The sequence below is a fragment of the Silene latifolia genome, chromosome Y, assembly GCF_048544455.1.
Source record: "Silene latifolia isolate original U9 population chromosome Y, ASM4854445v1, whole genome shotgun sequence".
NCBI classification, from domain to species: Eukaryota; Viridiplantae; Streptophyta; class Magnoliopsida; order Caryophyllales; family Caryophyllaceae; genus Silene; species Silene latifolia.
In genome coordinates, this window is record NC_133538.1 from 355,491,230 (window position 1) to 355,505,797 (window position 14,568).

At 39.2% G+C, this 14,568-nt stretch overlaps 1 protein-coding gene across 1 annotated transcript; it reads left to right on the forward strand.

Annotated features, from left to right (window-relative positions):
- The first annotated feature begins 12,073 nt into the window (after positions 1 to 12,073).
- LOC141631667 (uncharacterized) lies at positions 12,074 to 13,048 on the forward strand. Its single transcript, XM_074444307.1, has one exon. The coding sequence runs from the start codon at positions 12,074 to 12,076 to the stop codon at positions 13,046 to 13,048; it is 975 nt and encodes a 324-aa protein (XP_074300408.1).
- Positions 13,049 to 14,568: the final 1,520 nt, after the last annotated feature.

Below are 14,568 nucleotides of genomic sequence, written 5' to 3' on the forward strand. Positions count from 1 at the left end.
TCGAAGTTCACTCACACTCATAATCTCATCATCCAACTGTCAACACTATCGAAGTATTCTCGCATTCCTAACATCAAACTACTACAAGCACGTCCGTGACCTTTTAACACTATCAACCACAACATATACAAATCCATATCTTATGCTACACCAACACTCTACTTTCAAATATACTACCATATGCACACCCATCAAAATCTCTTTTATCACATCCTACTCCTCTTAAGATAAATGTTACGTCCTCGTAACTCACTAATACTAAATACTAGATACATCTCATTACTCTCTTTACCACCACATGTGTAAGATAACCGCTTATAATCTAAACACTCGCTATGCATATATCCAAGGCTCTCTTACTTAAACATTCCTCATACCTCAACTCATTCGTCACACCATCTAACCTATACCTCAAAACTCGTAGCAAAATCACCATACTAACTCTCCATTATTTCTGCAAAACAACATACCTCTCTATGTAAGGCACTTATCTCCCTGAAGCATAACTCACGATCCACACTCGTTATGTACACGCACACTAGATCATCAAGTTCTTTCTTCCATTACCGCAAAACTCATACACAACTTAACATGACACTAATTCCCAATACCCTACACTCACTGTCTCAACAAAAGATTATGAACCACCCGCATCTTTCGGGTCATTACCACACATGTTCTACGACTCACTTGCCATTACCATGTCTACTAAAGCCTTATCTAGAACAAGATCAAAATTATCAGAATAACCTCTCACAACCGTGTCCCATCAATAGAACATCACTATACCATGACAACAACGAAAACATATTCAACTCTATTTCATATCATACTCTACCTCATTCTTAACTTAACTTGGTAAAGAAAACATCAATAAGCAAGACAACTGTCTACATGTTCAACCAAAACTCACAAAGAACAACAAAGAAACAAAACAACAATCTATGTATAATCTGGTATGCACTTTAAAAAACTCGTATCATAATCATCCCGCCTACTCCACCACAACCGGTGACGGCATCACAACACCGCCACCAACAGCCACACCACAATGCGAAAATACCCGCATCACAATACTAAATACCGTGCCCGGATCACCACCCGAAGCACCACAACCACACCGATAGACATCACAATCGCATACAATTCCCATAAACACCGACTCAAAGATAACTTCTCGACAAGAAAACTTACTCAAATCCACTTTATTAAGTCACCACGCAACATATTATGTGGATACACAGATAAGCATCTCATGAACATCATTTCTACCATTTCATGGAATACACATGTGTTATTAATACACATAAAATTATAACTAGCCATGTCAATTAATCAAATTATTACCCTTTTGGATATCATTCAATTAAATTACCGTGTCCAACATATATATTACGGAACATTCATAAAACAACTTTATAATTATCACACCATACCACTTCTTGTGAGGTCAGAACCTCACACAAACATTTACACATATCATAGACCCGTAATCACAACCAACTAGTCAATCCCGACCACGTAAGTTACCACTCAACAAAGGTTACCTGTCGCCCGAGTTTAACTCATATGCCCCTCATAACATATTCCCCCATTCGCACAACCATCACTTCCTGCCAAATATAACCATACCTTTACTATTCAACTATTAGCATCCGCCTCGTCTAACCACATCTTATACTCTCTCACAATCATACACAACAATCAGGTCCCTACCAAATCAGCCTCTTTAGAATTGCTACCTTTCTAATATACCATCACTCTTAACCACTAGTGACAACACCACAAACGATAACACTACCACTGTCCGAACATCAAACCTCTTACACTTATCTCTAAACATCACGATTTCTTTCCTATCTTTGGTTGACATCCCAAATAACAAACATCGAATCCATCAACAAAATTACCTCAATATTCTTCCCAATACTATCCTTAATTGTATCATCATCTAACTCTCCGCCAAAAATCTCGTATCGTGCAAATATTCTACCAACTTCTTACTTTCCTTAATTCCTCGAAACTCATTACTAATCATGTTGTCCCAAAACTCCTCTATAACCATTAACTAACATCCTCGTGACGCTATCACACATTTCAATGATTCCTTACCTTTATATCACATGACTCCGGTGAATATTTTCCTAAACTTACTTTTATCCTTATTTTCTTTTTACACTCAATAATACCAATTAATAGTTCAACTCCTTATTCCTTCTAGCTAACTCTTTAGAAATCCGATTCGTTCTCACCGCTCCAAAACTCACATCTAATTATTTCATATCGATATCATCTCACTCTTTCTTACCACAAATATTCTCTTATTATGTCATCAATCACCCTTGCCACTAATCCATCCATAAAATCAACGTTTTATCGTTCAACAATTGCATCTCCCTTCTTACATCTCTAGAAATCAAAATTCCTTTCATACCGCTAATTGCCCAAGGAAAACCCACAATAGTTTCATCTCTTAAAAAGCCAAATCTCCACCCCGCGACATGTCTCCACAAAGTTCACTATATACCACTCTTCTCAACCCCTTTAAAACGAACTTTCATTATGTATATTCTTAACCCACACGGCTCTTAACTACCTCCCTCCATAATTCTTTACACATCTCAAATTGTCACTATCCATATCCTTACTCTCAATCCTTTCATTCTCACGTTCCTTAGACTCACATCATCCTTTGCCCACATTCACTTACTTTTATGTTACTCAACATACAAACATATCACTCATCTCATCTCACAAAACATGCTCTATGTCTCTATACACCATACCAATCTTCCTTTTCTTTTTCCACTATCTATCACAACACATATAACTCATGTCCTCCCACCGAACTCATACTCACCACAGGTGCCACTCACTACACCACAAGATTGGGTAACTTACGCGTCAAGACCAATATACATGTAAAACAATGCATAAAAGAGCAAAATAATAACTTTGAATTAAACATAATATGCAACGAATTCAAAAGATAAGCATATTACCCAAAACAGGGGTCACTAGATCGAGTACCAGCCACTCGATCGAGTAAGGGACTTACTCGATCGAGTAGGTCAAGATCAGAAGCACGTAAAACAAATCACCAGGGCTACTCGATCGAGTAATCGAGGTACTCGATCGAGTTCCCCTTACTCGATCGAGTACCAAGGCTACTCGATCGAGTACCCTAATTCTCAAAACTGTCCAGTTTTCGTAAAACAGTCATAACTCACTCATTACTTGGTCAATTTGGGCGTGTGACCTATCGTTAGAATCGTAAAAGGACAAGCTATCATCTCCAATTGGAATCACATCAAAATCATTTATGCATCTCAAGTTATAACAGTTTAAAGACAACCTCTTTATAAACGAAAAACACAACTATTGATTTTTACTTCCCAAACGACTTAAACAACAACCAAGCAAACAAAACCAGTCCAAAACTCATAAAACCAGTATTCGTAATCATACGTTACTATTTTCAAAAATCAAGCAACAACATTCATCATGCACATAGGTTATTTAACTTGTCAATCACGATTTACCCACATAAACATGCTCCACCCATGAATTTCATATTCTTATGCAATTACTTACTTAATCTCTTCCAACTAATTCATCAATTACAGCTACACACTTCTTACAACATATACCCATGAACAATCGTGGACAAGTACATAAACTTATCATACAACTCTATGCAGACAAAATATACGTGTACAACACAACATTTCTATTCGCATGTTATTAATATGTCACATTATGAATCATCCATCATGTTTCTCATTCCAACCACGATTCTATATATTTCATCAACAAGTTTCCTCATATCACCATTTTCTTTCACATGCTCAACTTTCTACTTCAACATCCAACAATTAACACATTCCATCACATTCATAAACCAGTTAACCAAACACACATACGACTCGACAAACACTTTCCCATGTGACCGGTTCAAAGTTGTAGGGCGACCCCTTGCGACTTTAGGACGTCTCCCAAGCCTTTGCACTAGCTCCTACAACTTTTACCCCGGGTTCATTTTAATTGACTCCCTATGTTCATTAAGTTCATTGGTTACAGGTTTCAGGATCGTCGCTCTGATACCATTTGTAACACCCCCATACTCCAAGTGCCTTACCAGACCACTCGGTGTATGAAGACATCACCATCTCGGTTGCCCGAGGTATGATAATCAAATAGACAAAACAAAAACAACATTTATTATAAGTAATTTAATGAATAAGTACAATCCTCGAAACCAAACTGAAAGCACAATACATTATTCCAAACTATCCATTTCTCAATCGAAATGTAAATAAAACTAAACTACAATGGAAGACTCTATCGTCATGTCGTGGCCATCCCAGCCTATCCCAAAGATCATCTCTATACTGTTCAATATCCGCTCACCATCCCCGAATGGATCACCGCAGGTTTACAAAACAACACCGGGATTAATCACACAATCAATAGAGATAACCACAATAAGACAAACAGACAATTTGAATGTCACACACACACATACATCACCAACTCCCATCATCTCAATATCGACCGTCTTTGGACCCGCCTCGCGCTGGGGGACCGCAGCCTGTTCCCACCTAAGCCCCCTCGCCAGACGAGCGATAACCCTGTCCATTAATGTGCACATCCCCTTTCGTGGCGGGTTCCACGAAGGGCGAAACTAGGGCGTGAGATCACTCCCGCAAGTGACCCCACTCAACCGAGAACGCATCTCGAGAACCATCAACAAACACAACCACAATCACAATCACAATCACAATCATCATATCAAACAACTAACTACAAAGACGTCACCAATATCCCATTATGGGACTAATACCGAGTAGGAAATCCTACCTGGAAAGCACAACACGCAGACGGTATCTACAAATTGTCTCAAAACGCCTCTTCTATGAACTCTCCTCCTACCATACAACACATAGATACTACTATTCAATTACTATTCATAAAAACCCCCAATTCCTAAATTAGGGTTTCACTAATCTTAACAAAACATTATATAAATTACATTAAAAGCTTACCCTCGACGCAAGGAATCCAACGACACAAACTACGATGCAAACCGACCGTCTGAACTCCGGGAATTGTCAAGAACGCGATTAGGAAGAAGACAAGTTGCTTTCTCTCTTAAACAGGTTTTAGGTTTTGTAAAAAGTGATTTAGAACAAAGACGAATTGGTTTAAATACCTTAATCGCGTAATTAACAAAACCCGAGAAAACTCCCCGTAAAACCGGACACTCGATCGAGTACCCAAGGTACTCGATCGAGTATTTCTCTACTCGATCGAGTGCCCCACTACTCGATCGAGTGCCCAACAGTCGAAACTATTTATCTTCGCAACTTGCCCTTACTGACAGAGTAAGGGCTACTCGATAGAGTACCCCCAAGACATATAAATACGGAGTATTACAGTCTTCCCTCCTTAAAAAGAACTCCGTCCCCGAAGTTCAACCCATACATAAAAACAAACATGCTAACTCGATCAAGACACAACAACGTAACTAAGAACTCGAAACAAAACTCCAACCCAAACATGAACTCGTAACACCAACTCCACTAACTATTCCTACCTCCACAACATGGCTCACGATATCGTATCAACTCCACATATATATATCTCTCACGACACCAACTCCATACATAACCAACTACCATCCTCTAACGCTGCTAGCTCCATAATATCATCCACTATCAAATCCAAAATCAAGACACTCATAGACATCAAACGGGATGTTACAGAAGGACCCTGTAGGAAACCGTCGAGATGCATTCCCAAATAATGTTGCGCCAGTGATGAGGAAATCCCATATGCCGTAGAACCGCCATAAGGAAAGACCAAGACACTCGATCAAAAGCCTTACTCATATCTAATTTCAGTACGGCATAACAATTTGTGCCCTTCTTGGTTTTGTTGATATAGTGTAGAATTTCATGCGCAACAAGACAGCCATCTGACATTAACCGACCTGGAATAAAAGCTTGCTGGGATTCCGAAATAAGTGAAGGAATGATAAGCTTGAGTCTATTCGCCAGGCACTTAGAAGCAATACGGTAAATAACGTTGCATAAACTGATAGGACGATATTGAGTAATCAGCTCAGGATGATCAGTCTTTGGAATAAGGACAATGTGCGTGTTATTCCATTCCTTAAGCATAACCCCGGAATTTAAGAACTGAAGAACAGCAGCAGACACAAGCGAGCCAATTTGTGGCCAAAAAAACTGGTAGAACCGAGGTGTAATCCCATCTGGACCGGGAGATTTCGAACCATCCATAGTTTGTAAAGCTCGAACTACATCCAAATCGAAAAGGTGCGCATGAATGGAGCAATCCTCCGAGGAAAGTGATGGTAAATCCAAAGTCGAAAGAAAAGATTCAGTAGATGGGTAGAGTGAATCGTCTGATGCCAAAGGTGGTGCACACAAAAGCGTCTGAAAATAAGATAAAATTTCACATTCAACCTGTTCCGGTTCATGTAGCCAAATGCCAACAGTGTACGGCGAAACCATCCATTTGTTAAAGTAACGCCGTCGAACTCGATTAAAGAGAAAACGGGTTGGTAATCCATCTAACACTTCATTGCGAAGCTTCACACGTTGAGCCCAAAGAGCCATGTTGCTTAGAAATGAGTGAAGTTGATTTGACCGAGTAATTTGGAAATTATCAGCCGAAGCAAGGTCCGAAATATCAGCTGCCGACAAGTCAAGATCCCTCTCAATAGATGACCAATCAATACCATAAGTAACCCGATGTCGAATAACCCATTGCAGGATAGCATACCGCACAGCAGCTAATTTGCGGGAAAGAACATAAGGTAAGGATCCTTTGAAAGGGGTCTGAAAAGTGCAATTGACAAGCGAGACAACTTGTGGCAAATGTAAACACCAGTTATCAATACAGACGGCGCTTCAAGAATTCTCGAGCATGAAACAACCGCAAGATAATTGGGGAGTGATCGGAAATGAGAATAGGTAGGTTGAGAAGAGAAGTATGCGGAAACATGTCAAACCATTCCTGGGTTGCATAAGCTCTATCAAGGCGTTCAATGATACAGTTATCACCAAATTGTCCATTCATCCATGTGAAACGCGGTCCAAAAAAAGGAATATCAACCAAACCGTTTTGAAATTTCCATGTTGTGAATTCAACCTGGCCACGTATAGAACTAGATCCACCCAATTTGTCGGTGTAAAATTCAACCTGATTAAAATCCCTAATCACAAGAAAAGGGGTACAACCCGAAATAACATTAGATATGTGATCCCATAAAGATGAACGATACTGAAAAGCAGATTCCCCATATATAAACATAATGTACATATCGTTATACACACCCTGAGGTAGTCTTAAACCCAATTTACAAATGATAAAATATGGGTTACTACACAAGACAACAACATCAACTGAATTTTCCCAATACAAAAGAAGACCACCACTACGACCATTAGAATCCACCCCAAAGTGATTGGGAAAACCTAAATGAGCAGTCTTCATAAACGCAACATCTACAAAAGTATGAGTCTCTTGCAAAAACAAAATCAGCGGATGGAATTTAAGGACACATCTATGTAGATACGGAATTGTAGGATCATCCGCTTCACCAAAGCCCCTACAATTCCAACAAAAGGTAGTCATTGTTTCCCGGGTGACGATTTAAGGTCCGCCACCTACCTAAAAAAAACCGCCCATCTTCAACGCTGGGAGAAGACAGGAAAGGAAACAAAAACCATGTTAGAGAAGGTAAAAGAGTACTCCAAACACCACAACCTACAGACAGCTTTAAACGCTTTAAAACACCAAAATCCGGGGCAACATCCTCCAAACGCGAAAGCTTGCGTTTCAAATGCCCAGACCCATCAGCATAAGCCACTGAATGAGGAGATTTAGACATTGTATAATTAAAACCAGGGAGACCCAGGAAATCATAAAGACACTCAGGGGGGAGTGTATGAAGCTCAAAAACAGAGGAGTCCCAAGTTAAATCCAAAAACTTGGAGCGACTCGACTTCTTAAAAGATGTTCTACTCAAGCAATTGATATCAGAAAATACCTTCCTTTTGAAGATAAATTTTAACTTCCTACCAGATGAGTCCATAGGAACTGGACTATTACCAGGCCTAGCAGAAGGACGAGCAACCAAATTGTCACGAAAAAGAATTCCCACATCAACATGTCGAGGTGGTGTAATTGGCTCAGCTAAACCCAAAGCCATAGAAGTATCCACATCCTCTTCTGGAGCCGACATTTTGAAAGCAGGGGAAACTGGAGTCGCTGATGTAGAAGCTCCCATGGGATTAGGCAGAGCACGAATCAGGGGATGAGTCTCCAAAAGAACTTCCCTGGACGCATCCTCATGAACAACAAGCTCCGGTGCTGGTGCAGAGAAAGGAGCCTCATCATCATCTCCATCATCAGAAGAGGACGAGGAGAAGGAGAAAATAGGCGAATCACCACCAGAATCCACATGGGCAGAATCTTCAGGTTCAGCAATGTCAATCCTTGACGTCAAATACTTGGCCCTTGACGGTAAACCCATAATTTCTGGAGTGTAAAATCGCGAACCAGGGGGACCATGTAGTACCAGCAATCCACGGTTACTAAGCTCATCCATGCGGGCATGAATGCGACGTGCACCTTGAATTTTCCCCGACGGACAAAAGGATACACGATGACCCACCTCACCGCACGTTTTGCAGAATCTAAAAACACCCTCGTACGAAAACCCAATCCACTGGTGATCACGATCACTAATCGAAAGATAGCAACCAGGTATCAAAGGCTTGGATAGGTCAACCCAGACCTTCACACGAACAAAAGAGCGAGTTGGAGTTAAAGAGTTCACCACTTCTTCTCACGAGTGTCACCAACATGTGACAAGAGGAACGCCGCAACAGAGGAGTGCATCAAATTGAAAGGAAGATGTAAAACACGCACCCAAACCGGAACAATATGAAATAACATATTGTCCGGAAAGGAAGTAGCAGAGCAGGGGCGAAGAACTAAAAGACCACCATCAATATTGACCGTTTGACGGTCTCTGAAATAGCGGTAGTCGTCCATGGAAGAGAAACTGAAAAGGTAATAAGGTTTCATAGGTCGAATAGAAATCGACCCATTTAACCTCCAGTGGATGCCAATTTGGTATAAAATACGATCAACATCCAAAAATCTCTGATCGATAAAACGAGCAGTGAGAACTCGATTAAAATCAAGACCAGTGAGATCAACACTAAGGTGTGGCGGAAGTTTTATACTAACCCCTGCCCGACAAGGGGCAGTGGAGGAAGAGGAAGCAGAGAATTTATTATGTGGAGTAAACATATGAAGTGTTGATCAAAAGCAGAGTTTGCTCCTGGCTTAGAAGCGTAACTATAGTATAAGGGAGGGACTCGTTCCTCTCCTGCCACAAAACAATTGTTCTCTCGAATCAAACTATTCACCGAAATAACACGGACTTTCAAAAAAATAAAAAGTCATAAGAAATTTAAGTCAATTTGAAAGGGGCCGGGTTGTTCGAACCCTTTCGCTTTGTTTTTTAGTTAAGGCTAAGTCTGACGAGAATAATATTCTACCACAAGCAATTCATTTATTTTCAAACCGACCCACTTACTATCTATTATTTGATTGATTAATCCTTTATACGGAAATGGGTCAAGAGTCAAATGTTTGGGCACTTCCTCAGGGGGGGATGAATCAATAAAATTTTGAATTAGAGCTCTGTTCATCATTTGCCGTATATTTTTCATAGATCATTTGGTTTGATAAATACTCCTTCTGTCAAACTTATCTCCACAGTCATTTGCCACGTCTTTTGTTCAATAAATTATGTGTATAAAAGGAGATACATTAATTTTATACAAATTATTATATTGTGAGTATATTTCTTTTATGAATTACGTAGTATTAAATATTTTATGTGAATATGCTTTCTTATCCTTAAACAAAATACGTTAGACATCTTTACATGGTTATTTGTATTATTTGTACAATTGTACTCTAGAGTTTGGAAAGAGTTATAATGCTTTACCTTATATAGTTAATATATGATGTTAATTAGGATTCTTTATAGGAGTATATAAGGTATTATCAACATAACCTTCATCTATATCATTGATTTCTATGCATTTTTTAGGTTTTGCTCGGCCTTGCCAACTTAATATTAGCTCCCTATGATATACCAAAATCTGTTTCCTAATACCGGTCCAAAATCTGTTTTCTAATTATCCCGGTAGAAGATAAACAATAATGGATGGAGCTCAGGAAATAATCGAGGTGGGGATAGACGCAACGAGGCCACAGACGCGTAAGAACGAAGCAGCCTAGTATTACATTATCCCAAGGACCACCCAGATCAACGAGTCTCGCATGCAAGGATAAGGGTACAGCCAACGAGTCTTGCATAGACTGCTATGCGATCATGTGCTACGTGAATGGTAAGATAGGGATTAGAAAATTAAGAGCCAAAGATGAATTTGTTCCCTACTCAACTCCAAATTACTTAGATTAGAGATTAGAGAATGCATAAACTATATGTACTATGCTATTTATACACGTAGCATGTGCAAGTACAGTTGTGCAATGTTCCAACTACAACGTTTTATAGGGCTCCCTCTCTTCTTTGATATTGTGCAAGAGTTTTCGATTTGTTTCTATGGTTCTATCCATATATCACCAAGTTATTTATGTGCCAACATTTTCAAATGTCTAAGATTATATAAAGTAAACCTGAACATTATTTTAAAATCGTGTTAAATTCAACCTAATTTCAGTATACGGGTGAAAACATATATACATGTATACGAGTACGATTGTGTTGGACTTTAAGACAATTGCTCACTTAATAGGTTTCCCGGTTTGGTGAATCTTTTGATTTAATACTCCCCTTCATTAAATTCAACATGATTTTGAATTCAAAATTCTCACTTAAGTTTTGCAAATTATACTTAAGTTAATATTGATTGGTGAAATTTAAAATAAATAAATAAATTATTTTAAAGAGATAAAGTATAATCCACTATGGTAGAATTTGTGTGTCGTTATAATTTTTGAGTTAATGTATTACTAATATTAGACTTTTAATTTGCCGCTCATGTAAAAAGAAGATTGTTCCAAGGTGCGATATAACATATAAATAGCTAATGTATAATCCATCGCTCTTTCAATGTTTATATGTACAAAGTACATTGGTCCAACGTGCATTTAATGGCTCGGGTGTGTCGCCAGTCATCATTCAAATTCAAAGCTACTCCTCCGTTATATAGGTAAGCTCAGGTACGGTGTAATCTCGCACAAAATAGTGTCAAACTCCAACTCCATGCAAGTCTGAAGCTGATGGGGATGAATTTTCAGGTGTAGTTCTTCATTCTGTGGGACATGCAAAATCATACTTAACTCAGCTTGCCAAAAAAGCTTGTATGGTTGATGTGCGTATTTCTGTCTTGGGCAAAGCTACTAATGGATCTGGTTTTCATATCAAAATTGCTGAGGAAGATGGTTTGAGTTCAAGTGATGATTCTCCTGTTCGTGGGAAAGGTGTTGCGGAGGTTGGCCTTCATCAACCTCCTTGTCCACCATGAATGGGCTCCTATGGAATTGTAGGGGTTTAAACAATGCTCTCTCCCCTATTATTCCGAAACTAAGAGCGCTTATTAGTAATAATAATTATGACTTTATCTTCCTTAGTGAGACTAAATGTAATGCAAGCTTAGTTAGCCTTATGTTTCGTAATGTGGGTTTTGTTGAGTCCGTTGGTGTTAATGCCACGAGAAGTTCTTGTGGCCTATGGTGTGGCTGGAAGAAGGGCTTGATGATGAGATGTGTAACTACATGTAATAACTTCATAATCCTTTTGAATGAAATGAATGCTTCTTTGCCTTGGTACCTCATTTTGTTTTATGGTGAGCCCGAGCAATCTCTTCGTATGCAAGTGTTTGAGCTTTCATGGTTAGTTTCCCTCGAACATCCGTTTGTCATTGTAGGAGATTTTAATCAGGTTTAATTTAGTTGTGATAAGTTAAGTTCGAAGACGGGTAGTATTGCGGGGGCAATGAGCTTCCATAATTGGCATGTTGAGCATGAACTTGTAGATATTCCGTTTAAGGGGCCGCGATTTACGTGGTGTAATAATAGGAAAGGTTTTAAGCGGGTTTATGAAAGAATTGACAAGGCTTATGGTTTGAAGGATTGGTTTAATCATTTTCCTAATACTGGTGTTAAACATTTACCCATTCAAATTTCGGATCATGCCCCCATTGAACTATGTTTTAACCTTGTTAAAAACTCGTGTAAGAAGCCGTATAAAATTGAATCATGGAATTTGGATAATGAGGAGTGTTTGTCTTTGATTCAGAAAAATTGGAAGTCTGTGTTTGTAGGTACTTCTCCGTTTCGATTGGTAAGGAAATTAGCTTTTATCCGAATTATGTTGCGAAAATGGTCTATTGAGAAACGAAAGGCTTGGAGTAAGGAGTGGGATTGTTTTGATGAACGAACTGTGGAAGCTATGAATTACAGTGTTATTACTGGAAATTCTGATTTAGCAATCCAAGTTAACAATGAGGTCACAGAATTTGCTAGAGCTGCGGCTTTGTATTGGAAGCAGCGTGCGAAGATGAATTGGGCTGTTGAGGGGGATACTTGCACTAAGTTCTTTTTCAATTGGGTCAAGAGTCATGCGGGTAGCAATTTTATTCTAGGTATCAAAGATTCGATGGGGAATTGGAGTTATGACCCAATTTGTATTGGGAATCTCTTTTTCACGTACTTTTATGATATTTATAACCCGGACCCCGTTGATACTGCCGTGGCTTCGTCGTCTTCACTTGATTTTCCCAGGCTAGCTGATTTTGAAGTGCTCTTTCAACAGGTTAGGTCTAAAGTTAAGGAGGATGATTTAGATTTTTTGTCCAAGCCTTTTACTTCTAAAGATGTGAGACGTGCGGTTTTCCAAATCGGAGCTTTGAAATCTCTGGGTCCAGATGGCTTCCCTGTTTGTTCTTCCAGAAATGTTGGCATTTTGTGAAGCATGATGTTACTTCGGCGGTTTTGAATATTCTCAATAATGGTGTGGTTCTTAAAGAGCTTAACATGACTTTTATTGCACTTATTCCGAAATGTGATAGCCCTGAAAGGGTCAAGGATTTTAGACCTATCAGTCTTTGTAATGTTATGATGAAGGTGGTCACACGTTGCATTACTAATAGGATGTCTAGAGTTATGAGTTATTCGGTTGGAGATTACCAAAATGCTTTTGTTGCTGGCAGACATATTGGGGATAACGTTCTCCTTACGTATGAAGCGATTAAGAATATTAATAAGCATTCTTCTGGGGCTTGTGGGAAATTTGCTTTTAAGGCGGATATGAGTAAGGCTTATGATCGTATTCGTTGGAATTTTCTCCAACGTACTCTTCTTTGTTTCGGGTTTCCTAATGGTTTGATTAATCTTATTATGAGTGTTGTTACAACGGTTTCGTATGAAGTGTTGGTTAATGGTGCTCCTTTAAAGCAATTTCAGCCTAGGTGCAGATTACGTCAGGGAGACCCGCTATCGTCGTATCTGTTTATTCTATGTATGGAAATTCTGTCTCAAAATGTTCTAGCAGCTCAAGCTAATGGGTCTATCTATGGTGTTAAATTATCGAGGAATGCTCCCCCTCTTTCGCATTTATTATTCGCGGATGAATCAGTCTTCTTTCTTCTTGATAAGGAGGAGGCTTATGGTAAGCTTAAAAAGATTTTGGATAATTTCTGTAGTGCGTCGGGTCAGCTTATGAATGAGTCTAAGTCTGGTATTCTGTTCAGTCCAAGCACCACGTTGCGTTTGGTTCAAGAGGGTCTGAGTGTCTTGCGCATATCGGACAATAAGGGTATTGGTCGATACTTGAGTATTGATACTGATATTGGGTCGTCTAAAAAGGATATTTTTAATGCGCTCATTGAAAAGGTAAGACGGCGTATTTCGTCTTGGAATGCTATCTTTCTCTCACCTGCGGGTCGGTTGACTTTGATCTCTTCTGTTTTGTCTGCCTTATCGAATAATGTCCTATCGGTATTTAAGATACCGGTAAGTGTGACTAATAAGATAAACTCCTTATTATTACATTTTTCGTGGGCTGGAACGAGATCGAGGCCTACTATTCATTGGTGTAGTAAAAATTTTATTAGTCTTCCTAAGTCGGAAGGTGGTCTCGGTATTCGGAACATTCAGTGTATGAATCAGGCACTTCTGGGTAAATTAGCTTGGAAAATCCTGTTTGTGAAAGACTCTTTGATTAGTCGTGTTTTCTATGAAAAGCTCATTTGCAACAAAGATCTAGTGATGCCTGGGTCTTTGAAATCTTGTTCTTACCAGTCTTGGGGTTGCAAGAGTTTATCTCATGGTATGGAGTTGATTTTGTCACATTTGGGTTGGAAACCTGGTGTCCGTTCAACTCTTAATGTTTGGAATATTGGCTGGGTTGGTGGATCTGTTCCGCCTCAAATTACTAGCTTGGGATTTCCTCCGCCGGGTTCTATGCTGAATTTCACTGTTAAAGATCTT

Bases quoted from the DNA above. Each gene is read 5' to 3' on its own strand.
- LOC141631667 (XM_074444307.1), top strand. From the start codon at position 12,074: ATGAGCTTCCATAATTGGCATGTTGAGCATGAACTTGTAGATATTCCG.